Source organism: Lupinus angustifolius, unplaced genomic scaffold (genome assembly GCF_001865875.1).
Source record: "Lupinus angustifolius cultivar Tanjil unplaced genomic scaffold, LupAngTanjil_v1.0 Scaffold_58_61, whole genome shotgun sequence".
NCBI classification, from domain to species: Eukaryota; Viridiplantae; Streptophyta; class Magnoliopsida; order Fabales; family Fabaceae; genus Lupinus; species Lupinus angustifolius.
The window spans coordinates 1-26,266 of NW_017722852.1; the positions used below are offsets into that span (position 1 = coordinate 1).

General features: G+C 33.9%; 1 protein-coding gene and 1 long non-coding RNA gene across 2 annotated transcripts; one reads left to right on the top strand and one right to left on the bottom strand.

The window, feature by feature from the left end:
- Positions 1-3,446: 3,446 nt before the first annotated feature.
- LOC109339138 lies at positions 3,447-25,893 on the bottom strand. The gene is made up of 3 exons (XR_002106623.1): positions 25,882-25,893; positions 20,456-20,457; positions 3,447-3,563 (listed from the first exon to the last, which is right to left on the bottom strand). It is a non-coding gene; the product is annotated as an uncharacterized LOC109339138 (long non-coding RNA).
- On the top strand, positions 10,515-17,327 carry LOC109339137. Its single transcript, XM_019576533.1, has 10 exons — positions 10,515-10,976; positions 12,029-12,149; positions 12,478-12,563; positions 13,608-14,022; positions 14,121-14,221; positions 14,331-14,397; positions 14,616-14,843; positions 15,704-16,162; positions 16,529-16,601; positions 16,980-17,327. The coding sequence occupies exons 1-10, from the start codon at positions 10,588-10,590 to the stop codon at positions 17,228-17,230; spliced, it is 2,190 nt and encodes a 729-aa protein (XP_019432078.1). The 5' UTR covers positions 10,515-10,587; the 3' UTR covers positions 17,231-17,327.
- Positions 25,894-26,266: the final 373 nt, after the last annotated feature.

Genomic DNA, 26,266 nt, shown 5'->3' on the forward strand with positions numbered 1-26,266 from the left:
CTTTGGAATGCCCATGAAATCATCATCGGTAAGGTATCTGGTACAAAAATCAAGAGCTTCTTAAATAAAATATCGCTCGACAATACAACCCTGTGGTCTTGATTGGTTCTTCACATACCCTTTTAATGTCTTCATATAACGCTCAAAGAGGTACATCCATCTCATATAGGAAGGGTCATAGTTGTGTCTCTCAAACAAGATGAATGCTTAGATGAAATATTATGTCAAAAAAGAAGGTGGGAAATACATTTCAAGTTCACACAAAGTCAAAATAATTTGTTTTTGCAATGCAGGTAATTTCTCAAGGTCAATCACTTTGCTACAATTGCCTTGAAGAAGAAGCATAACCTAGTTGTGGTTCCTCAACTTTTTTATCAAGGTCAATCACTTTGCTACAATTGCCTTGAAGAAGAAGCATAACCTAGTTGTGGTTCCTCGAACTTTTTTAGGTAGAATTGACTGTATTCCAATAGGCAAGAAATGCTCCATAAGTACATGATAATCATGAGACTTAAGACCTTTTAACTTGAGGTCTTTCATTAATACGAGGTTCTGAATGTTGGAAGAGTACTCTTATGGAACTTTAACACCATGAATAAATTTACAAAATTCCATTTTCTTCTTCCTCGATATAGTATAAGCTAATGGAGGTAGAAATGTACGTTTTCCCTTCATTATCGGCCCCAATTCCTTTCTTATTCCCATACTAACCAAGTCCAACCTTGTATTCAAGCTATCTTTGGTCTTACCAGGGACATTGAGTAAGGTACCAAAGAGACTTTCAAACACATTTTTTTAAATATGCATAAGATCGAGGAAATGTCTTACATGCAATGAACTCCAATATATCAATTCAAAGAAGATTGACCTTTTCTTCCACTCACTTGTAACAATTTTTTTTGCAAAAGGTTTACCAAAGTTAATATTAAAACCCTTTAACTTTTGAAATAATTGGTCACCTATCAACGGCAAAGGAGCACAACCTTCTTCATTGTTTCCATCAAATGCTTTTCTCCATCGTCGATAGTGATGATCTGAAGGCAAAAATCTATGATGGCCAAGGAAGACATTTTTCTTATAGTGTTCCAACCTCATTGAATGAGTATTGTCTTCACATACATAATATGCAAAATGTCCTTTTGTACTATATCCAGGCAGATTACCATATGCTCATGATCAATTTTTCTCCATTGAGGAGAATCTGCAAGATACCGAAGCTTGCCATCTTTAATCATTTCTTCATCATGCCATTTCAACTTCTTTGCATCTTTGGCATTGCTAAACATATGCTTGAATCTTGATTTGATGGAAAAATACCATACAAACTTTTTGGGAATTGAGTTTTCCTTCTTATATCATGATGCATTACATTTAGGACAAAACTTTAATAAAGCCTACTCATTAAAAATAAGATGCAATCATTTTCATAAGCATATATCTTAGTGTAGTCCATGCCTATGGAGTGTAACATTTGTTTTGCATCATAGGTTCGAGAAGGGAGCACATTATCTTCCGGCAACATATCCTTCAGAAATGCAAGCAAGCCGGCGAAACTCTTATCAGTCCATCCATTAACAGATTTCAACTTATACAACCTTGACATCGCTGTCAATCTTGTGAATTTAGTACAACCATCATATAATGGTTTCTCAGCATCACTTATCAACCGCTGAAACATCTCAGGACAATCCTGAAGATCCTCTTCGACAACATTTGTCATTTCCTCGAAACGACCGTCTTCATATGCATTTGTGTAGTCGTCTTTCATATGTATCTCATCATCATAATCCATAACATCTATCGTCTCACCATGTCTTGTCCAACATGTGTAACTTTGCTCAATACCATGACACACTAAATGACCTTTTAACTCATTTGGAATAATTTGGTTTGAGTAACATCTTAAGCAAAGACATACAATTCTATTAGGGTTTTGAGTATTCTCAATTGCAAACCTAACAAATGATTTCACTCCTTCTTCATACTCCTTCGTCAATTGATTGACACTCATCCATTTTTGATCCATTTTATATTAAAAATATAATGAGCATAAATCTCTAAAGCTTGGAGTTAAGCTTGCAGAGCAAATGCATTAATATGAATAGAACCCTAACTCATAATGTAAGCTAAATGAGTCAGAAACCCCAACTCAATACAAGCTAAATGAGTGAAATCACTTTCACTCATTTATAAGGAAAATATTTATAACTCAATACAAACTAAATATAATGTAATTAAAAAGGCAAATAACTACAAGAAAAACTCACTTTCAATTCGGTGTTGAATGCGTGAATGATGATTTTGAGGTTAAATGAGTGAAGGATTTTTGAAATCAGTGTTGAATGATCTTCGTGTTGAATGAGTGAATGAATTTTGGTGTTGAATGAGTGAATGGTGATGAGGTTGAATGATAATCATGTTGAAATGCGTTTCGCTACTAAGTAAATGAGTGTTATGATTGCTGATAAATGTGTGAGAATGCGGGAACATTTTAATTTTTTAAGGTATGATAGTATCTTCAACAATGCATAATGAAGAAGGCGCTATCAATGATATCTAATCAAAAGCGCAACCTAAAGGAAACACTATGGAAAAACTCCCCATTAAAATATGAAGGTAAGTGTTCCACAACGCAATCTTAAGGAAACGTCGTGGAAGATATAATAATTTTTTTACTAATTCATTTTTTTAATGAAATTCAAATTAGTAATTACATTATGACATTCGATTAATGACAATTAATTAAATATATAGAACAATTAATAATGGCAATAAATAGCATTCAAGCAATTAATTGATTAAGCACTGTGTTAAGCGATTAAAAAGAAATAGTTTTGATCATATCGACATGGATTCTTATCGTATACGCTGTTGTATAGCTAAAAGAGAATGAATGAGAGATAAGTATTCAACATCACTTGTTCTCTAATCTGGTTGACTTGGTCATCTGTATATGATTTGCCAACAAACTTGATTTCATTAGTTGGCCACTGCTGAATGATCTCCTTCATGAATTCTAGCACGTAATAGCCACAATCTACCTCGTTTGTTTGGCAAGGGGTTTACAATTAAAATGAAGTAAACATATAAGTATAACATTAGTTGGTCATTACACATATAATTGTTGGAGATGATTTGTGTCAATATCTGTAGACGAGTCCACTTGATTTTGTTGGGATTTGGTAACTTGTTTCTACCATGATTATTCAATTTGTAAAATTTCACCGCACTAAACAATATAAAATGTACTTAATTAACAAAAAACTAGGAAAGTGAACGTGTAACTAAAAGTTTAAATGAGTAGTCTACTTACTTAGAAAATATCTCTTTCATAGCGGCGTAGTTTTTCATATCACCACGTGTCAATGAGTTAAAGTAGTATATTTCTTCATTGACCCGATTAATGGCAACCAAAACTCAATGTTGCCTAACAAAACATATGTACATGGTGCACATTGTTGAGCTCAAGCGGGTTTGAATGCCATACAAAGTGCACATTGTTGTTGATGGTGTTTGGTGAGGAACACATGATTCTTGAGCAATGTCTTCCTTCGATCTTCTCTCTCCACAAACTTCTCTGCTTCATGTCGAATTGTTGACGATGATTCTTTATTGAATCTTGGAAGCGAAAGATAATAATTAGTATAGAGAATGCGCAGCGGTTATCAAAGCCTCCAGGATGAAGGCTCTAATACCATATTGCGAAAATAATGCGAAAGCGTAAAATGAAATTTGTGGATATTTCTCATTAAATTATCAAGGCATGAAATGCCTTATTTATAGTGTAAACTAACTAGCTAACAAAATAATAAACACATGTTAAAAAATAATTCAACATGTGTTAAATGTGTAAAATATGTTTAGGGTTTAGGGAGCAATATGCGAACTCACCAAATACTTATAAAGGATACGAAAGCAAGCTTGGATTTAAAAAGGGTGCTAATATTGATTGGAGTGACTATTATTATCTTCATTATATTCCCTCGTCATTGAAGGACTACAACAAATGGCCTCATGTTCCTCCTTCATGCAGGGAAGTGGTTGAGGAGTGTTCGGGATGTCGCTGCACCAACAAGGAGTATGGCATAGAGTTGGCAAAGCTGCGTAGGAAGTTGATGAAGGTTTTGTCCATAAACCTTGGATTGGAATAGGAGATTCTTCAAAATGCATTTGAGGGAGATGACACAGATGCATGCTTAAGGGTGAATTGTTATCCTGGAGGCATGACTCTCTTGCTTCCATATGAGCAAGTAGCTGGTCCTCATGTTCACAAAAAACATAATTGGATTACGGTCGAACTTGCTCCCCATGCCTTCAGTGTCGATATCGGTGACCAAATTTGGAGCAAGTTGCGGTCTACACTTTTGAACCCCATATTTGCAGGTCCATTTCACATTTACCCCTCTGTTATGTTCCCTGAATAAATATGACAACCCTTTTAAGTATGATATGTCCTTTGTTCTTTTTAGTTTTTTTTAAACAAATGGTAAGACCCATATCCTTTTATTATTAGTAACTAGGATAATAAGAAATTAACTTGGTTTTTTAGCTACGGTATTTATGTAGTTAGATACCTTTTTAATAATTAATTAAGTATTATGCTTTTAAATTATTATTTTATTAGAAAAGTAGTAAAATTACTAATAGAAAAATGTTTTAGTAGGAATTAGATAACGTGATTATGTCTTGTGTCGCATCATCTTTCCATTTTGAGCTGAGAATCGGTCACGGTCATTTGTACTGTTTCTGCTACCTATTGAAGTGAGAAGACGATAAGAATCAATATTGACTCCTCATGTATTAGTTCTATTTCAAACAAATCTCTAAGCTTTATATGGAAAAAATAACAATAAACGTTTTAATTATTTTGGGATTCAATAGCGAGGTTATAACTCGTATTGCGTCTTTCTCCTCACTTCGAGTCAAGAACCAGTCGCAGTCACTTTTACTGCTTCTACTATCTATCAAAGTGAAAAGAAGGTAAGCAATCAATATTGACTCTTTGTCTATTAATTCCACTTCAATTAGATTCAAACAAATTTCTAATTTTTTAACCAAACCAACTTACCAATTTTTAAACAAAAACTACATAGTTTTGATTTCCATATTGCACCTAGGGATACGTAGGAGCAAGATGAACTCTTGTTAGACACAAAAAAGTAAAAAATAAATATTTTGTTTAAACAATTTAACTTAAATAAGTCAAGGGTATTTAGTTCATGCAATTAGTTAGGATACCGTTTAATTATGGGCGAATGATGTGTTATTATCTTCCTCGATCCGTAATCGACTCCCGAACTCAAACTCTGATATAAAAGACCATTTTATCCTAATTTGGGCTCAAATTGAGTTTTCCACGTTTTAACCGCAAAAGACGTGGTAGTGACTCCTAAAGAGGTCGTGTAGCCGAAAATCAGGGCACGACAGACATTTATAGATCACCTTATATGATTTTTATGCTACACATTTCATGATTGATCTAATATCATTTAATAATGTTAATATATATTAGGATCATTGATTGATTTAGTTATGATTGATATAACAACATATAATTAATGGACGATATAAGAATATGTATCAAGTTTATAATGACATTTTTTGAGCACATGAAGTCTAACACAATTTGAAAAATTACATATATGACCAGTGAGAGATTGTAAGAATTATTGGGTCATACATGTAACATTTAAATATGTTTAGGGTCATTATTTTAAGTAGTCAAATCAAAATGATCTAATTCAAGTAATGTAAATGACTATAGACATAATTGTCATGAAAACTATTGTGTAGATTAGAGGAGTAAGCGGTTTCGATTTAGACCGTGAAACCGATAAAACCAAACCAAACCAAACTGGAAATATGGTTTGGTTCGTTTCACATTTCAGTTATTTTTTTAAGGAACCATTCATGTTCGGTTCGATTTATAGTTTTATAAATTTAGGAACCGTTGGAACCAAACCGAACCGCATATTAAAGAAGTAGATACTAAGGAATGTTATTTTGTTTTCTTAAAATTTTTCAACCAATTTTATAGTTTAAATTATCAATTTTGTATGAATTGTAGTATTATATGTTACTAAATTGTTATTATATACGTATTACTAACTATTTTTTTCTCAATGTCTTGATATTTGGAACATATCTTCCAACTTTTGTGGTATTGAGTTTAAAACTAATATATACCATATATTGTCATACTGTATTGTTATGTGTTACTAATTGTGAATTAGAAGGTTATATATAACTATTATATATTTTACTAATTGATCTATATGTTACTAGTCGTGAATTGTATTGTTATATATGATACTAATATATATATGTTACTAATTGTGAATTGTATTATTATATATGTGATAATTTTATTTTTCCCTCCATAAATTACATAATTGTTATATATGTTACCAACAAACAATTATGAGTTTCAAGTTTTTTTACTCATCTATATATGATTCATAGTTTTTGATAATAATAGTAGTAGTATTTTTCCTTTTATAAATAAACAATATCTCTTATATACACTTGAACGTTCAATTGATGCACAATTTTTTATAAAATATAATAGGAAAAACCATGGAACTAAACCGAATTGAACCATTCAAGAGTGGTTCAGTTCGGTTCTTATAGTTGAATTTGCGGTTAATTGAGTGGAACTAAATCATATGTTTGTGTTTGTGTTCGGTTCGGTCACTAAAATACAGTAAAAACCGATCTGAACTGAACTTTTACATCCTAGTGTTGGTACCAAAAGTCTTATTATTATTTTATGATAGACAAAATTGGAATAAGAACATGAAGTAACATCATCCTTCATGGACGGTTATGCACTTCTTATAAATAAGAGTTATGGTACCCAAGTTATTTGCACCAACTAATCCATCAATGAATTTCCTACTCTAATATCCCTTCATTAGAAAGGAGAGATTTAAGTCTTAAGGGAGATTATGTATAATGACTTGAAAGGTCAAAGAATCTACATGTTCTACTATGAACATGCATTTGTATACAAGGACAAATGATATGAAGTTGGTGGATACATGATGAATGATGATATAAAGTTTATCCAATATATTCTAAATATATATATTAATGTACACTTCCGCTCAAGTTCTAATTTTATATATTTGTTATGATTTAATGTGAAAGAATTTGACTTTATTGAACAATAAGCATGAATCACATGCTTCCTTGGTGCCCAAGCAACCAACACAAAGCAACACCTTGACACAAACTGACCGAGACAAGCACAAGCACATTATGGCACATGGGGTTGGCCATAGAGACAAGGCCCTGATGCATCAGAAAGACAAGGGCTTGATGCATCAGCAAGATTACTCGAGGCAGGCAAGGCAGCAAGGCACAGACCAGGCAAGGCAAGGCACAGACCAGGCAAGGCAAGGCACGGGCCAGGCAAGGCAGGACACAGGCAACACAGGCAAGGCAGGGCACGAGCCAAGACAGAACATGAGCATGGCCCAAGCGAGGCAGGGCACGAGCCAAGCAAGACAAAGCATGAGCATGGCCCAGGCGAGGAACAAACCAGATTAGCCAACCTTGGGTTCTTATGATGTTTTATGTAATCCAATATGATTCAGTTTTAGGCCTAATTGTTAGTATAGCTTCATTGGGGTATTAAGGGAATAACAAAGATTAATTAGTTATGTTAGTTAGGAGTCAATGGGCTAGCTTGCATCACAAGCAATAGTTTGTATGAGTATAAAGGAGCATTATGACTCCAAAGCAAATTAATGAAAAAAAAAAAAAGAGGTATTATTCAGATTACTCAAGCAATAGACTTAATAGTTGTTCGTACTATATTTAGCAAAAATAGCACTGGATATGCAAAGAAATGCTATGTGTATAAGCTTAGTGTATATCTCAAAAATAGCTTTGTATATCTAAGTCAAACAGTGAGCAAATCTTGTCATATATTGGTATATTTGTGATTGCGAATAAATAGTATGGAAGACTGATTATATTTAATACGTTGTTTTACATATATCGGTATATGTACGTGTGTTGTTCTTGTTGGCTTGGGACATATTGATTGTGTTGATTCATTAACTTGGCCATATGATTTGATTAACTGTTTGCTAACTAAACTATGGCTTTATTCAAGAGTATGATTTTAGAAAGGAATGGAAGAGGAATGTGTCTATTTTTATAATCATCTCAATTTAGAGTTTTACTAGATACAAAATATAAAAATAGCTAAAAGTAAAATTATATAATTATATATTATTGTCAATTTCTCATTGTTAATTACATTTTTAAATGAAAAATAAAAAAGATTCTAATATTATCATTAATTTATTATCTTCATCTAAATTTTATAATCTCAAATAAAGAAAAAAATTATCTTCCTTTCCCATTCTTAGCCCTTTGATATATCTCTTTCCTTTTCCCTCGTAATATTATCATTAGTTTAATAGCAAGATTTTGTGATAATAAATTTTTAGACGTGAATAACATCCCAATTTTCTTTGTAAGCATAAAGTTTTGTATTTTGAGTGGGGATCCATTGACTATCAATTTTATAGATATCTAATGATTAAGATTTACCCACTAATTCAAAACCATTGAATTTCCCTAAAATTCAGCACTATGATGGGGAGTAAATTTAAAAAACTTATTCTCGAAGTAAGTGAGTCCCTCCTCTTGTATTTTTTGGAAAACTAAACTAGATTCTTAACCCCCTTAATGTTGATCTCTATTAATCATCTTTTGGTTGTAAAACCTCTTCGAGTATGAACATGTTCTAAAAGGAAAACATGTGTTCATCTCTAGATGTGTTTTGCTAAAAAATTCTATTTATAGTTTGGTCTATGCAATCCCTTTTCACATGTTAAAACATGAAGAGGATGAAGAAGAATTTGTAATTCAAGAGCAGAGAGTAATTATTGGACTTTAATAGTTAAATGGGCCTTTAGAATAACTAACTATAAATGACAACTCTTATTGTCAATTGGTTGTTAATTACCAACATTCACTTTCTATGAATAGAAGCATTATTCATTTTCTCTTCTTCACTTCACTACACACGTTTTCTTCTTCCTTTTCTCTCCCAATCTTTAACTTCATCTCTAACAGAGGAATAATGGAAGCCTGTAGACACTTACAAAGCTATATATATATATATAGTTTGAAAATGAGTATCTCATTCTGCCAATAAAAGTCTGATATGTGTACTGTTTTGTTTAGTTTTAGAAATATTTTTGTAAAAAATAATTAAATCTAACACATTCATTATTTTAGTAGCTATAGGAGATAACTTATCAACTTATACCAGAAAATACTTTATTCTCATTTTATAGTATTAATAGATTAAAATGTATTCCATTAAGAAAATCTCTAAAATGTTAAAGGATAAATATGATGTATTTTTAGTAAGATAACTGTCAATCACAACAAAACAAAACTCAACATTAGAGATTCTAGATCTTTTATGCCAAATTTTCATGTATCTTTGTACCAGCTCCACCAATTTTTACAAAATACTTAAATAGGGTAATGTCATAGTTAATGAGAAATTATATAAGATGAATTATTTATTAATAGGGAAAATTCTATTAAGTTGGTATAAATGGTCATAAGTAAAATTGTGTGATTGGACACCGATTTAAATCATGTAATGAAGTGTTCTTGACCTTTATAAATTATAATTTTAGAATGTTGGTTATCCCAAGTATGAGAGTCACCTGTTACTTTTCTTCTCCCTCAATATGTAATAATACTCATTTTTTGTACTAGACTCTCCAATTCTAAAATGTGAGAGGAATAATTTTGTTTTTATTTTTATTTATTTAATTTAAAAATAAAATTAAATCCTTAAGCTTTTTGGATGTCATATATCAGGATCTATACCTAATACTGGATTCTCCTGTATTAAAGAGTAACCAGTTTATGGATTAGTGGTGGTTTTTGATAAATAGGAGAATTATTAAGTTTTTTCGATTATTTCACAGGGGATGCAACCGTGTATTATTCCATATTTGTGTAATAAGATTGTAATCCATGATATAACAGGTTTAATAATTGAGTATAGTATTTATTATGTGAAATATTTATGCATTATTGATGTAAAAATTTATATACAATTATTATATCATTTTCATTATTTGAATTACTTTTTGAAGAATAAATGATAATTAAATATAAATGGTAAATGATGCAATTATAATATATCAAACTTACGTATTGTTAGTGCATTCATTTTTTTCTCTCTTAATACTTTGTCTTTTAAGAGTATTGTATACATGTTATCTTAAATGATAGGTATCACCTTAATATGATTAAGAAGATTTATGGTATACAAAATTTTTATTTCTCAAAAATTTCTAAAATAAGAAAGTGACTACAATCAATGATGTCGTGGATAAAAAAAATCTGATCAAAATGTCCAAAACAACCATTACCAGGTACGCGTGGATAATCACATAACCTCAAAATAATCAGCGCCACTACACGACAGAACAAACAAAATTCGTGGCTAAAACTATCCGTCACTAATTCCATGTAACATAACAATGTTCCAAAGCAACAACACAACCTTCAACACTTCTCAACTCTCATGAGATTGAGCTCATGAACACTTCCTTCTCCATAGCTTCAAGCACCAACCTTGGAGCTCAATCTCACTCACACTCATTACCACGCTTCTTTTCCAACCCAACATTCCTATTTGTGACCCAATCTCACTCTCAATGGGGCATTGCAACCTCCTCAGTAAGAAGAAGTAGCCAATGGAAGATACCCAGATGCAGTTTCAATGGTTGCAATGGGAATCAGGGCAAAGATGGAAACTTTGGGCCACAACAAGAAGAGGGTGTGGTCCATTGTGAGGTTCAAGTGGTATCTTGGAGAGAACGTAGAGTTAAGGCTCAGATCTTAGTTAATGCTGACACTGAATCAGTTTGGAATGCTCTCACTGATTATGAGCATCTTGCTGATTTTATACCAAATCTTGTGTGGAGGTAAGTGATGATAGTGCTGATTTCCTCTTACTTGTTGATGAATCATTTATAGTGACTTGGACAATCTTTCTCAAATGAGATTTTGAGGTAGGGTTAGTGTAGGATAAAACCTTACCATTTGGCTGAAAGCTTAATCCGGGCGCAACTTATTTCCTTAAATCCAACAATCAATATCAACAAGGCCTAACACACTTGGTGATACTTGGGTTCCTTAAGCACGATATCAAGGGTTTGATTTATGTAGTGTGTATGAAAAAAAAAAACTTTGTTGGAAGAGGCAAAAACCAACAAGGAGTTGGTCTAGTACGTTAGCCCCGTTGGATTTTCACTCCTCAGGTATCTACAAGAACAAAAGTCAAAGTTCGATTATGGAAACAACAATTGTTGAGAAGGACAATCATGCACCTCAAATGAATTAGTTTCTTACCCAGAGTAAGGCATACCCTAGGTTAACACACAAAAAAATCATTATCGTGATCTATACGCCTCAGGAGGGATAACGGGTGTCGGCCGGAGGACACCCTTGTTGTTACCAATAAAACCCAACAATTTGTGTGTCACATTTCAATGTGACTTCGGCTCCATCTAGGCCTTGCCAAGGCAGGATGTTGTCCCACGACCAATAACCCCCTCCCAACATCTGTTGCGCCTTGCTTGGGAGTTGAATTTGTGACCTACTCTGGTACCAATTATAGAATCAGATGTTTACCACTAGGCCATAGGCCAAAAGCTATAAGCTATAACGGTTAGTCAAGACACAACTTTATTTCCTTAAGCCCATTAGCCAACGTCACATTTCTTGAAAGTCATGCAAAATTTATGTTGTGATTCCAAATGTCTAAGAAATAAGGGGAGTGTGTTAAGCATGCAAGTCGCATGTCAATTGATTATATGGTATTAAAATAAAAATTAATATATAATAACTTGGACAACTCCCTCATCATGAACTAACTCTTTCTGATGGAATCAGGTCATATTATTCCAATAGTATTGATTGATATTGAAGTAAAAAAATGAAAACAACTAAAGTTGTTTGTTGTTGTTGTTGGCAGTGGACAAATTCCTTGTCCATATCCTGGAAGGATATGGTTAGAGCAAAGGGGACTCCAAAGGGCGATGTATTGGCATATAGAGGCTCGTGTTGTGTTAGATCTTCAAGAAATCATTAATTCAGTAAGCATTGTAAACACTGGTATTAGTTGCTTGTTTCATTCAAATCAACTTAAAGCATGTAGTAAGTAATCATTCGATACTTTTGTAACGGGCACTTTAGCCATTAGATGCACTTAATTCTGAAACTTGAAACTTTCTTACTCCAAACCATGTTCTCTTATACGATTTTGTCCATGATCTATATACTATACCATTTATGAAGAATAGTTTCCATTCACAGTGGATATGCATTTCATATTTGACTGATTAGTTGGTCAATAGGAAAAAGAAGTTATAGAAGGGATAACCTTCTGTTAATTTAATGCTACATATTCCTTTCAATGCTTAGGCATGGGATCGAGAACTTCACTTTTCCATGGTTGATGGGGACTTTAAGAAGTTTGATGGCAAATGGTCTGTGAAATCTGGAACGAGGTAGAATCTAATTCTCAAAGCAGATACTTGCACAACAGCCTTGCATCAATGTAAAGAATAAGAGCATATATAATCTTCTAGTTTTATTATCTAAACTCATTGTAGACTTAACTCAATTTAAACAAGCATGTGTGCATATGTAGTAAAACATATCGATCTAAAATAAAGCAGCACACTCAAAGTATGAAATATCGGATCAAGGTTTGATGAATGGAGGGATTCAATTTTGGCCACTATATGTTAATCTTTCTGTTTGATACCAAGAACTAGAATCAGTTGGACTTCCTCTTAGATACAAGTTTAAATAATAATTCATTTGCATACCATTATATCAATATGTTGAGCATCTTCGGTTAGAAAACCTTCATGCAGGTTTACATTAAAATTCATTTTCATGAAACATGTTCATGTGATAGTCCATAAATGATCAGCCCTAAGAAATATGCAACATAAAGTTTATTAATGTACAATATATGTGATACAATGTCTAGTTTGGCCGATAGGTTTAGGTTGAGTAACCTCTAGAAGGTCCCTCTCTAACCCAATCAACATAACATTACATATTCAAAAAGACATGTTCTTTAGATGCATCCTTCTATTTTCTCTGGTTTCCCCATTGAACCGCCAATAAGAACTAGGTATATGGAGGTTGATCTTGCAAATAATCAAACATTATTCACCTTTTGCTCCGCTAGGTACATCTCTTGTATTCATTACAGTTACACTTGATGGATTGGTCCCCTAATATCATGTGTCAAATATCTAGGTAATAGTATGGAAATTCTATCATGTTCCACTTTTTTTATGGCTCAAAATGCAGTGAAGTATGACACCTTAAAACTTTTTACGTGAGAGATAGAATGAAAAATAACTTGGCTAGTTTGCCATATGTAGTTATGTAGTAATGCACCCAATAAGACAATGACTCAACTCAAGAGGAGTTTATATGAATTTCATTTTCTATCAGCATTGATTTTTCTTATTGGCATTAGTCAAAATACCATTTTATTTTTGTCGTTTACACATCAATTGTGGTTTATACAGGTCATCAACAGCTATTTTATCTTATGAGGTTAATGTGATACCGAGGTTCAATTTCCCAGCTATATTCTTGGAAAGGATTATCAGATCTGATCTTCCCATAAACCTTCGAGCTTTGGCTTACAGAGCTGAAAGGAATTTTGTGAAAAATCTCAAACTTCCACTGCCGGAAAACCACTGGCACGAATCTGTGGCTTTTAATGGATCATCTGTAAAAAAGATAAACAGTGCTTCATATGACAGTGATAAGTTACGTCCTGCAGAGAAGAAAGAAGGGTTTTCCAGCTTAGTTTCTGGTTCCTTGCCTGCATCTTCCGGTGAGGTGAGCAGCAACTGGGGTATATTTGGAAAAACTTGCAGACTTGACAGGCCTTGCATGGTGGATGAAGTTCATCTCCGCAGATTTGATGGACTTCTGGTAACCGATCGATACTAATGTATTATGTGGTGGCCTTAATTCTGAAAATGATCTATCTGTATTGTCAAAGTCACTAATAAAGTGACTTTCATGTGAAGGAAAATGGAGGTGTTCATCGCTGTGTTGTTGCAAGCATAACAGTTAAAGCTCCTGTTCGTGAAGTATGGAATATTCTGACTGCCTACGAAACTCTTCCTGAGTAAGTCATCTGTTTCTTCTTTACCCGAGATGTATTGAAATCATGTAGTGAAAGAGTCCCAGATCTACTGTTTCATTTTCCTAACTTGGTTCTGCACCATTTGTTGCAGGATAGTCCCAGATTTAGCAATCAGTAAGATTTTATCACGAGATAATAATAACGTCCGCATTCTTCAGGTTACCTGTCTGAACATTATGTCCTATTTGTTTATACCCTAGTCTGTTGCTTCCTTTGGCCACTGTATTAAGCTTACAAGCCAGTATTTTACCGTCATTATCCACTGATAGTATAACAGACACGCTTAGCATTAACACTTGTACAAGCCTGGAATGTACACTATTTTGGTCCATAAATTATGTGACTGACATGATTTCCTAGGTTAATTGATATGCAGGAAGGGTGTAAGGGCCTTCTTTATATGGTGCTTCATGCTCGTGTTGTGCTAGACTTGTGTGAACATCTAGAACAGGAGATCAGTTTTGAACAGGTTGAGGGGGACTTTGATTCGTTCCAGGGGAAATGGATTTTTGAGCAACTAGGAAATCATCACACGCTACTGAAGTACTCTGTAGAGTCGAAAATGCGCAAAGATACTTTCCTTTCTGAAGCCATCATGGAGGAGGTTTGTCTATTAATTGGTTCATCTATCAAATTTCATATATTGATTATAAAACTTATCTAGATTTTTCAAGACTCATTTTAACTTAGCCCCTGGTCAATGTAGTCCAGTTAAGACAAACTTTTGATAGAAACTTGAATGGAGCTCAGTTAACTGATATATGATTGCAGTAAGTTCAGCCTATATAAGCGGAAACCCGATACTTCCTATGAGTAGAGTATGGAGAAATTATTCCATATCTTGATTCTATTCATGACATAAAGGTACACTATATAAGCAGAAAATGAGAAATATAAAAGGAAATAAAGAATAGCCGATTCCTATAATTCAGAATCCCTAAAATCTAGCAACAGAGTAAAAAACATATTAGTTGATCACAATCCGTCTAATTATGAGATTCTGATATTTCTCATAAACTCCCCCTCAAGGTGGGTAATGAATATCAGTCATTCCCATCTTGCTGACATTGGACTAAAAATCTGATTTCAACAAGGCCTTTGGAAGGATATCTGCTTCTTGCAGCTAAGTTGGAGCATAGTGTAGGTTAAATGTCCCATTTTTAATTGTTGACTTGAGTAGGAGAATAACCAAGGAAAATGCATTTATGAGATTTAGGATCAAGTTTTCCTCGTGTGGGATTTGAGTTTTGAACAAAAACCAAGCCTTTATTCCACCAGGTGGGGTCAGGTACATGGGTCGAACAATACCATTATGCTCTATAATAAATCATGTTCATTAAGAAAGCATTCATCTCTAAGTCTTTATCATTTTCCCTTTTCATCATCAAACGAGAAAATTTATTTATCCATCTACTCACTGCTTGAATCCCTGAAAATTTGTGATTTCTTTGCATATCATTCCAGGTCATTTATGAAGATCTCCCATCAAACTTATCTGCAATAAGAGACTACGTCGAGAACAGGAATGCATCAAAATCTTCAGAAGTTTGTGAGCAGAGTACAAATTCAGAGCAACAAATTGTTTCATGTGACTTGCAAAATGATGACGACTTTGGCTCGGCTGAGGAAGTTTCAAATTGCAATGTTCAAAGCTCATCTCAACAAAGGCCTAAAGTTCCAGGCTTACAGAGGGATATTGAAATACTAAAGTCTGAACTCTTGAAATTCATCTCGGAACATGGACAGGAAGGATTTATGCCAATGAGGAAGCAACTTCGATTGCATGGACGAGTGGATATTGAGAAGGCTATAAGTCACATGGGGGGATTCAGAAAGATCGCGACCATAATGAACCTGTCCCTGGCTTACAAACACCGGAAACCGAAGGGTTACTGGGACAACATCGAAAATTTGCAGGAGGAGGTGGGCTGCAAAAGTTCCATTCTAGTTATCAAAATGGCCTATATGCATTTTCAATCTCAAATATTCTCATTTCCTTTTTTACTTTGTACCACTTGCCACCTTCATACTCTTGTTAGTTTCATGGGGAAAAGGCTTCATACTAATGGACATTTGGTATGGGGTTAAAAATTATAATGAAAATTCATGAATCAGTTTTGTTTATACAATATATTTTACTTTCATTCATGAATTTTCACCCCATTTTTACACCTACCGAACTGACCCTAAAAGTATTATGGATGAAATCTTAAGATCTTCAACTTAAGCAAGGTGTCATACTCATATGCATTACATTATTTCATCTCAGATCACAATTTCGTTATGTAGATTAGTAGATTTCAAAGGAGCTGGGGAATGGACCCTTCATTTATGCCAAGTAGAAAGTCATTTGAACGTGCAGGTAAATTGAGATATTCTTATTCTCAAACTTTGATATTATTGTTTGCCATATAAATTATAAATATAGCTTTACTTGCTTTCATATTATCAAACTAAATACGCAACATTATTGTTATCAATTAATGCCACTACATCATTGATTATAAATAAAAACATTAAATAATAAAAATGGGTGATCCATTGCACGAGACTTCTAGGTGTCATATAATACATGCACACAACCTTACCTTGGCAAGCGAATAGGCTGTTTCTAGGGCTCGTGACTTCTAGGTCACGCCAAACTCACCCTCTTAACGAATACATTAAATATAGAAAACAAACCTTATGCTCTTTAACTTTTCATCACTATCATTTTCAACATTGTTCTTATGTCCCACAGGGCGCTATGATATAGCACGTGCATTAGAAAAGTGGGGTGGACTTCATGAGGTTTCTCGGCTTCTGTCTCTCAACCTAAGACATGGAAGTAGACAACAAGATGCACTTACAAAAGATAAGAGAAGTGATGCTAAAGCATCACCTAATGATGTAGATGGTGAGACCAAGACACCATCTAAACCATGTATTTCTCAAGATACACAAAAGTGGCTTAGAAAGCTAAAGCATTTGGACATAAATTGGTTTGAGTAACATATTGGTTTGAGTATACAACTAGCAAGTTACCTGTACATTCGCACGGGCGGTATTTTTTTGCCGCATGATTAAGAACATATATCACGTGTACATTTATGGTTAAGAATATGCATCTTACTTATCCATTCGTATGGTTAAAAACACATATACTATCGGCGCATTCGTATTGTTAAGAACACGTGTGTGACCCGTGCATTCGCATGATTAAAAACAAACATGTTAGCAGTTCATTCGCATTCCTAAAAAAACACATGTTACACGTGCATTTGTATAGTTAAAACACACATGTTACTCATACATACATTCACATTGTTAAGAACATATGTGTTAGTATGTATTTGCTTGTTCAAACACGAGGAAAATAAATAACAATTTTGAATAATATTTCAAATAGAAATTTCAAATAATATTTCACTTACTCCTTATTATATTTCAAATAATAAGAAATGATTTTCCAGAACTCCACACATTAATTTTAAGCTTATAATTTTAGATCTAAATAGAAATTAAGCATAATTTCAAGTCCATTTATTCTATTACCTATATAATAAAAAAAGTTCTTGCCACATTATCATGGACATGTCAACTTCTCCTTCAATATTTTCTCTCTAAAACAACTCTATTTGCTATGGTGAAGCCTCACACACAATTGCAATTTTCCAGAACTTCACTCATTAATTTTAACATTGTAATTTTAGATCTAAATAGAAATTAAGCATAATTGTGTTTTTAATTTAATCATGACGATGTTCAAAAGAGAATTAAAAATGTATTCCATTTTTTCTTACAATTAATGTTTTTTCTTTGATCATGTGTGTTGGAATAATATTAGTTAATAGATCGGAGAGAGGAGATTGAAAGATAAAGAGATAGACTTGGAAATTATTCAACTACAATTTAATGTGATTTGTCATTTTTATTTGAATTTAAACATTTATTATAATAATAATAATGGAAAAGCAATAATATTGTTGTGTTCTTTGCCAAAGTTCTACGAACACTTGGTGACAATATTGACGTATGGGAAGACTTAATCAAACTAGATGAGATCACATCTGCACTTCTGTCCCACACTCAAAGAAGATAGAATGTAGGGGAGGGTCTTAGGGTGATGGTCTGTATGTGAAAGGGAGCCAATCGCGTGGGAGGAGACAAGGCAGAGGAGGTCCTGCCAAAGGGAAAAGACCAAATTCCAGGGGCAAAACACCAGTAGAGTGCTTTAAGTGCAAACAGATTGGGCATTACAAAAAGGATTGTCCCAATGAATGGAGTTCTAGCAAGCCGGTGGGGAAAGATGAAGTATCTACATCTACAAATGTTGCACATAAATATGACTCTGCTTACAATAGTGAAGTTGTTATACTATATGTATCAACAAATTAGAATGCAGATGAGTGGATACTTGACACTGGTTGTTACCACCACATGACGTCAAACAGAGAATGTTTCACTACATACAGGGCAGACAATTTTGGTTTCGTGTATCTCAGAAATAATAAAGCATGTGGATTTATTGGTATAGGAGAATTCAGAATTGTGATGGATGATGGTGTAATGAAGACGTTATGTGAGGCTAGACACATACCAGATTTGAAGAAGAATTTGGTTTCTTTGGGGATATTCTAGGCCAAAGGATTTAGATATAGAGTTGATGGGGACTGTAATATTCTTCGAGTATGCAAATATGCTCTGATTGTAATGAAGGGTAAGAGGACTATAGGGAACCCTTACAAGCTAGGGAGAACAGTTGTAGGTGGAGTTGCTAGAGTGATTGAAGAGATTTAAGTAGATTCAGATCATGATGCTACAAAATTATGGCACATGCATTTGGGTCATATTAATGTTCATAGCATGACAAAACTATGCAAAAGAGGACTGTTGAGGGGAGTCAGCAAATGTAAGCTAGATTTGTGCAAGTATTGTGTGCTTGGGAAACATGCACGAGTTAGTTTCAAGGCTGGCCAACATAAGACTCGGGGTATTTTAGACTATGTCCACACTGATGTATGGGGACCCACTCAGGAACCATCCCTAGGAGGATCTAGATATTTTGCTACCTTTGTTGATAACTTTTCTTGCAAGGTCTGGGTATATTTTCTAAAGCATAAGTCAGAAGTCTTTGCCAAGTTCAAGGTTTGGAAGGTAGAGGTAGAGAACCAGACTAGTATAAAAATCAAATATCCCAGGTCAAACAATGGTATGGAGTACAAAGACTCACAATTTCAGAAATTCTGTGAGGAACATGGCATTTAGAGGCACTTTTCAGTGAAAAAGACTCCTTAGAAGAATGGTATTGCAGAGATGATGAATAGAACTCTTACATAGATGGCCATATGTTTGAGACTTAATGTTGGACTTTCCAAAGGATTTTTGGCAGAGGCACTTAGTATGACATGCTATGTCATCAATAGACCACCATATGCTTCATTGGATTGTAAAGTTGTTGAAGAAGTATGGACAGGTAACCCAGTCAATTATAATATGTTACGCAAATTTGGTTGTCTTGCTTATGTACATGTACCTAATGATGAACAACCCAAACTTGATCTCAAGTCCAAGATGTGTATCTTCATTTGATATACCAAAGGTGTGAAGGAGTTGAAGTTCTAGGATCCAGTTTCCAGAAAAAGTAGTGTTGAGCAGAGATGCAATGTTTGATGAAGATTTCATGTTGAAACAATAAATTTTGACAGAGGCACCCATGCCAAATGGAGAGACTTTGGGATCAAATATGATTCTAGTGAGCAATGAAATGGTTCAGGTGAATAAAGGCAAGAAACCACGCACTAGTTCAAGTCAAGAACATGATGATTCTCAAGCGGAGAGTTCAGGTGTGCAGGAGTATTTACTTGGTAGAGATAGGGATAAACGTCCTATGAAACCTCCAGAGAGATATGAGTTTGACGATATGGCTTCAGTTGCTCTCCATATCAATTGAGGAGATCCATGTAGCTTTCAAGAGGCTATAAACATACAAGAGAAAGAACAATGGATGGGTGCCATGATGGAGGAGATGAAGCCTCTAAACAAGAACCAAACTTGGGAGCTTGTCCCATTGCCCCTCGACAAGCTTGCAGTTGGGTGCAAGTGGGTGTACAAGAGAAAGCCAAAAGTATCAGAAAAAGAATGGGAAAAGTTCAAGGCCCATCTTGTAGAAAAAGGATATTCATAGCAGAAGGGTATCGACTAAAATGAGATTTTCTCCCTAGTGGTGAGACACACTTCTATTAGGGTAGTGCTTGTCTTAGTAGCCAGCCAAGATATGCACTTAGAACAGATGGATGTGAAGACTGTCTTTCTACATGGTGAATTAGAGGAGAAAATTTACATGACACAACTAGAAGGGTTTAGTGAAACTAGATAGAGTCACTTGGTTTGCAAGTTGAAGAAGTCTCTATATTGGTTGAAGAAGTCTCCCAGGCAGTGGTACAAGCAGTTTGACACCTATATGTTTAAGCTTAGTAAGCACTCTGACTATGATTGATGTGTTTATGTGAGAAGCCTTGATGATGGTTCTTTTATTTTTCTGCTACTATATGTTAATGATATGTTGATTGTTGCTAATTATTTGAGTGATATCAATGAGCTGAAAGTCATGCTAGGTAAGGAGTTTGACATGAAAGATTTAGAGGCTGCTAGGAAGATTCATGGGATGGAAATTCATAGGGATAAGGTAGCTAGAAAACTATGCTCTCCCAACAAAGCTATGTCGAAAATATCTTAGAGAGATTTGATATGAGCAATGCTAAAGTAGTGAGCACTCCATTGGAAAACCACTTCAAGCTTTCCTTAGACCAGTGTCCAAAGACAGATGAAGAGAAGAAGTACATGTCAAAGGTTCCATATGCTAGTGCATTGGGCTGCTTGATGTATGCTATGGTTTGTACTGGAGCATACTTGGCACAAGCAGTTAGTCAAATATGTAAGTACATGCCGAAATCAGGGAAACAACATTGGGAAGCAGTCTAATGGACTTTCAGATATTTGAAGGGGACTACAGGTATTGATATCATTTGGCAACCTATCAGAGTAAGCCTTCAATTACAGATTATGTTGATTCGGACTATACAAGAGACTTGGATGATAGAAGATCCACAACGGGGCTTGTCTTTACCCTTGTAGGTGGAAAAATTATGTGAAGATCATCAGTTCAGTCTGTTGTTGCTATGTCCATAACTGAAGCAGAGTACATGACAACTGATGAAGCTTCTAAGGGAAGCCATGTGGCTTATGAGGCTGATAAATGAGTTAGGCATTGAGCAAGGTAGAGTTCTACTGTATTGTGACAGTTAGAGTGCCATCTTCTTGGTAAAGAACCAGGTGTATCATGGTAGGATCAAACATAGTGATGTGAGATTTCACAAGATCAAGGAGTTGGTAGCTTGTGGGCCTATACTATTGCAGAAGGTTCACACTTCAGAAAATGCAGCTGATATAATAATCAAGCCGATTACCATGGACAAGTTCAAGCATTGCCTTAGCTTGCTGAACATTCACTGATGCTGGACTACGAAGCACCCCCAATCAATGGCGGAAGATGGAGATTGATGATATTCGCCAAGGTGGATATTATTGTACAATAACTCATATCTCTAGATAACAACAATACAAGTTATGAGTTTGAGCTGATGTAAATGGGTTGGGTTAGAGGGTTATATATTCATGTTATGTAAACCTAATGTAACAAGGAAAAGAATAGTCAAACACAAATCATTATTCTCTAATAATACATAGTGGTAGCCTCTCAACGTTCCCTGGGATGTTGACACAATTGGCCGAACCTCGTTACCAAATATTTTGTGTTATTCTCTTTTCTCTATACTCTTTTATTATTTGATTGCTCGCTTATTCCCAACAAGTTAGGTAACTTCACTCCACTTGATTAAGTGTGTTTGGTAAGACTCTAAAGGGAATTATAATCCTGACATAAGTTATTTGACCAAAAGTAAGTCTCTGGCCATAGACAAAGCATTTGATGCAGAATGAGACTACGAAGGGTTTGGGAAAATTGTGCAAGAGATTTGAACTCAAGTACTTACTCTTTATGTCCCGATTTGTTTGAAGGGTTTTTTAAAAGGACAAGATTTAAAAGCTTAAAAGTGACTTATTCATAAGTGTCAAATTTACATATTTGAAAATATATATTTTACAATCTTATAGTTAATATGACACTCTTAGGTATATTGTATAAGAAAGAGAAAGGTACTAAAGTCAGAGTTGACTTAGAAAAATAGCAACATGATATTTGTTCGTCATTGGATCGGGTTCATAGTCGGATAAGGTCCATAACATCTCGAACTTCAATATGAACGGTCAGATCGAAAAATTAGAAAATGAACATTCACTAAGTGAACACATCTCATTGAGAAAATTTGACAACTAAAAGTTGCGGGTTCTTTATGCTAAATTTTTAAGCGAATTTACTTTTGTAGAGTGAATTTGGGGCATCTGTTGAAAAAATTCCATTGCACTAAGTGAATTTGAGAGAGATAGGTTGGATTTCTGGGTGATCAAATTGGCTAAGCGAACTTATGCGATTTTCTGTAACTACAAATAGGCAAACATGGTTTGTAACCTAACTTTTTTCCTTATATTCATACATTTTCCTTCTCTTAGGCTAGTAGTTTTAGGGAATTTATAATCCATTGGAGAGGGAGGGTGGAAGGTTGAAGGCATTGCAACCTTGTGCAATTCATCTAGGTGTTCTTCCATGTTGAGTCTACATCTTCTCCATTGTGTTGGTTACCATGAAAATGAGTAACTAACTCCTCTCTTAATAATATTAGATGTAGTTATTTACTTTGATGTATCTATTTTCATTCACTTCAATATATTCATGTTTATGCAATGATTTTTATGATTTATTCTTATTCTTAACGATTGTTTTAGCTTAATCATCTAGGACATGATTTTGGATGTTAACTGTATGGTGGGAACCGTATGTTTAAGTCTGAACTAGAATATCTCGTCTAATTTGTATGAATGGATTTAGATTGATTAGTCAAGATAACATCCAAGCTTATTTCAAGCCACTTCGTTAATCATTCACGGAATTGACAGTTAGGGTAATGAATTGTTGGCCTTGTCACTAAGGAGTTAATCATATTAGATAGATATGATGCTGACGAAATTAAAGTATAGATAGAATATGTAAGTCAGATCATCCAAATATTCACACTTGAATAGTGAAGTCTAATCCCAACACTTTTATCGCTATAAACCCCTTTGTTTAGGACCACAATTCTTGTTAGACGACCTTATACTACTCAAATCTATGTAGATACAATAACTCGTTATACATGTTTGCGACAATTCTATATATTTCACTCACTAATTCCTCTCTTAGTAAAATGTCACTGTTGTGAGAGACATGCGTTTAAATATTAAGCATTCTGACAAATTTTTTATTTTAAGCTTTTGTTATTAGTTTTGCGTTGTACATAAATTTGTTTCTTTTTACTCTTTTTTTACTTGTTAATTTGCGTTGATAGTGTTCTTGACTCTTGTTATAGTAAGAAAAAAGAATCAACTAACCAAGTAGAAAGAGCAATAAGGAAGTACCTCTGTTCTTAGTTCATCTTCATCTCCTCCAAGGAATGCAAAGTAGGTCGAAATAGATATAAAATTTATTCAACTCTTGTATGACAACTCTTTTGCAGGACTAGATTTTGATAATCCATATCTCATATGGTTAAGTTCTATGAGCTACGTGAAACAATTGAAATAATGGAAGAAGAATATTAATTAATTATAAGGCTATTTCTATTCTCTTTGATAAAAAAAGATAAGGAGTGACTTTTGAACCAACTATCACAAGTAAAAGTTGGTTGGAACTAATTGGAGGAGAAATTTATGAATCATTTTTTATTCATGAAGGCTAAAATTGCAATATTTGTTTCTCTCATGGAGTAAATGAGATTATATGTGAAATATGAGAGAGATAAAGATCCTTGCAGAGATAATGCCCAACCACGGATACAAATCCATGCCATGTATAGTTTTCTTCCTAATAATTGGAGAAAAATAAGGTACATCCTAAAAAAAATTATGAGCCTATGATGCGAATGAATAGCATATTGTATGTTTATGAAAAACTCATGTATCAAAGATTTTTTTCCTCATAATCTTAATGTAGAATAAAATTTTATAACTGTGTTAGCTTTAGATAGTTTAGTGTTATTCGATGTTAATTAATCATAGGTAAAATGGTGTGACATTATAGTTTGACGTTCGATGTTTTTTTCATTTGAATACATTATCTTCTTTTTTATTTGGGAGGTTAATTAACATATAATAATACTAAACTATTTAAGGATAGCATGCCGCTAAAACTTTAGAAAAGTTGGGGCTTGTTGGGGCACTATCATCATTTATGGGTAATAGTTTGTTGATGAGGAGTAGTAGTTATGAGGATGTCGAAAAGTAGAAATGTCTCTAAGGAGAATTTGGGTGAACATCCCCTTTCCCAAAAAATGTAACACTTCATGCAACAACAAATATGCTCCCAAAAATTTGGTTGAGTATCTGCTTTTAACCAATTACAAACAGTAACACATGAAGTGACACACTATTTATGATAACAAATATGCTCCCATAAAATTTTATGTCTCGTGCTTTGAATGCGAGGGTGAGAGATGGGTGATGTGACCATGATGGTCTTGGTGGTGATGGTCAATTGAGGCCAAGTTATAGTAAGTCCATGATGAGAATCATTCCTAATTGATATCGAAGTAAGACCAATGAATCTTGGTAGATGAACCATTGAGTATATTCAATGATGACTATTCCAAGGTCTTGAAATTATTCTTTGACTCTTGAGAACTTTAAAGTCTAACTTAGAAAGTTAGAGTAGCACTATGTCCGATATTGTAATTAACAACGACCATTCAACATTGTTATTTTGAACGATGTTGTTGAATATTAGGCGGAAGAACATCAACAACGCAAATTAAAGCAAGCGCTGTCAATGTGGGTAACTTTAACAACACATTCTTGAAACAACGTTGTTGAACATCAGTGACATTAATAGTGGCTTGAATCAGTTTTGTTTAACGATGTATGTTATAGGAGTGTTATTAATGTACATCTATTCCAGCAACATTAAATAAGTGCTATTGAAGATGACACAGTAACATCGCTTTCTTAAATATGCGTTGTTACTTGTATATGAGGTTTTAATTGGTTGCACATCTTCCAAGGACGACCATAATGATTATCTACCCATTTGAATCAATAAATTTTGTGGTTCACTCCATGTTCTATGTCATTAGTAAGTGTATGTGTTTCTATAGATTATTTTGTCTCATTCATTGTCTCCTTTTATAATTAGTCATGACACCCAAGGAGAAGAAGGTAGGAGGAAGAAAACACAAAGTAATAAAAAAGAGAACAATACAAGGCAAAAAGAAAAATGGAAGTTTTTTTAAAAGGAATATAAAAAAGACAGACAATAGATCTCAACAACTCGAAGTGTTAAAAGTGCTAAAATTGTATTGTTGGGAATCCTATATCAAAATCATGTCAATGATGTCTTTAACATCTTTTGATTTGGAAAAAAGATCCAGATTTCAAAAGAAAAGTGGTTGTTATACAAGATTTGCATGAGATGAAGAATTAATCTGTAAATCATTTAGTTCATTGTCATCTACCAAATCGTTTAGTTCATTATCAGAATCTTGTCAATGAGATCTTTAATATCTTTTGATTTGGAAAAATGATCTAAATATCAAAAGAAAAGTGACTGTTATACAAGATTTACATGGCATGAAGAATTAATATGCAAATCGTTTAATTCATTGTCATCTACCAAATCATTTAGTTCATTTTCATCTACCAAAACATTTAGTTCGTTGTCATCTATCAAATCATTTAGTTCATTATCATCTACCAAATCATGTAGTTCATTGTCATGTCACGCAACAATTAATATATTTTAACACTTTGAATGAAAAGTGAACAATTATTTTGGATGTTAATTTCTACTTCTGTTATTTATTTGAATGATTGTTAATGTTTAATATTTTTGCAGTTCCA

Excerpts from the sequence above, each read along its gene's own strand:
- LOC109339137 (XM_019576533.1), top strand. The coding sequence starts at position 10,588 with ATGAACACTTCCTTCTCCATAGCTTCAAGCACCAACCTTGGAGCTCAA. Across the intron at positions 14,222-14,330 it reads GCCTACGAAACTCTTCCTGA|GATAGTCCCAGATTTAGCAA; the intron begins GTAAGTCATCTG and ends CATTTGTTGCAG. Across the intron at positions 14,844-15,703 it reads CTGAAGCCATCATGGAGGAG|GTCATTTATGAAGATCTCCC; the intron begins GTTTGTCTATTA and ends ATATCATTCCAG.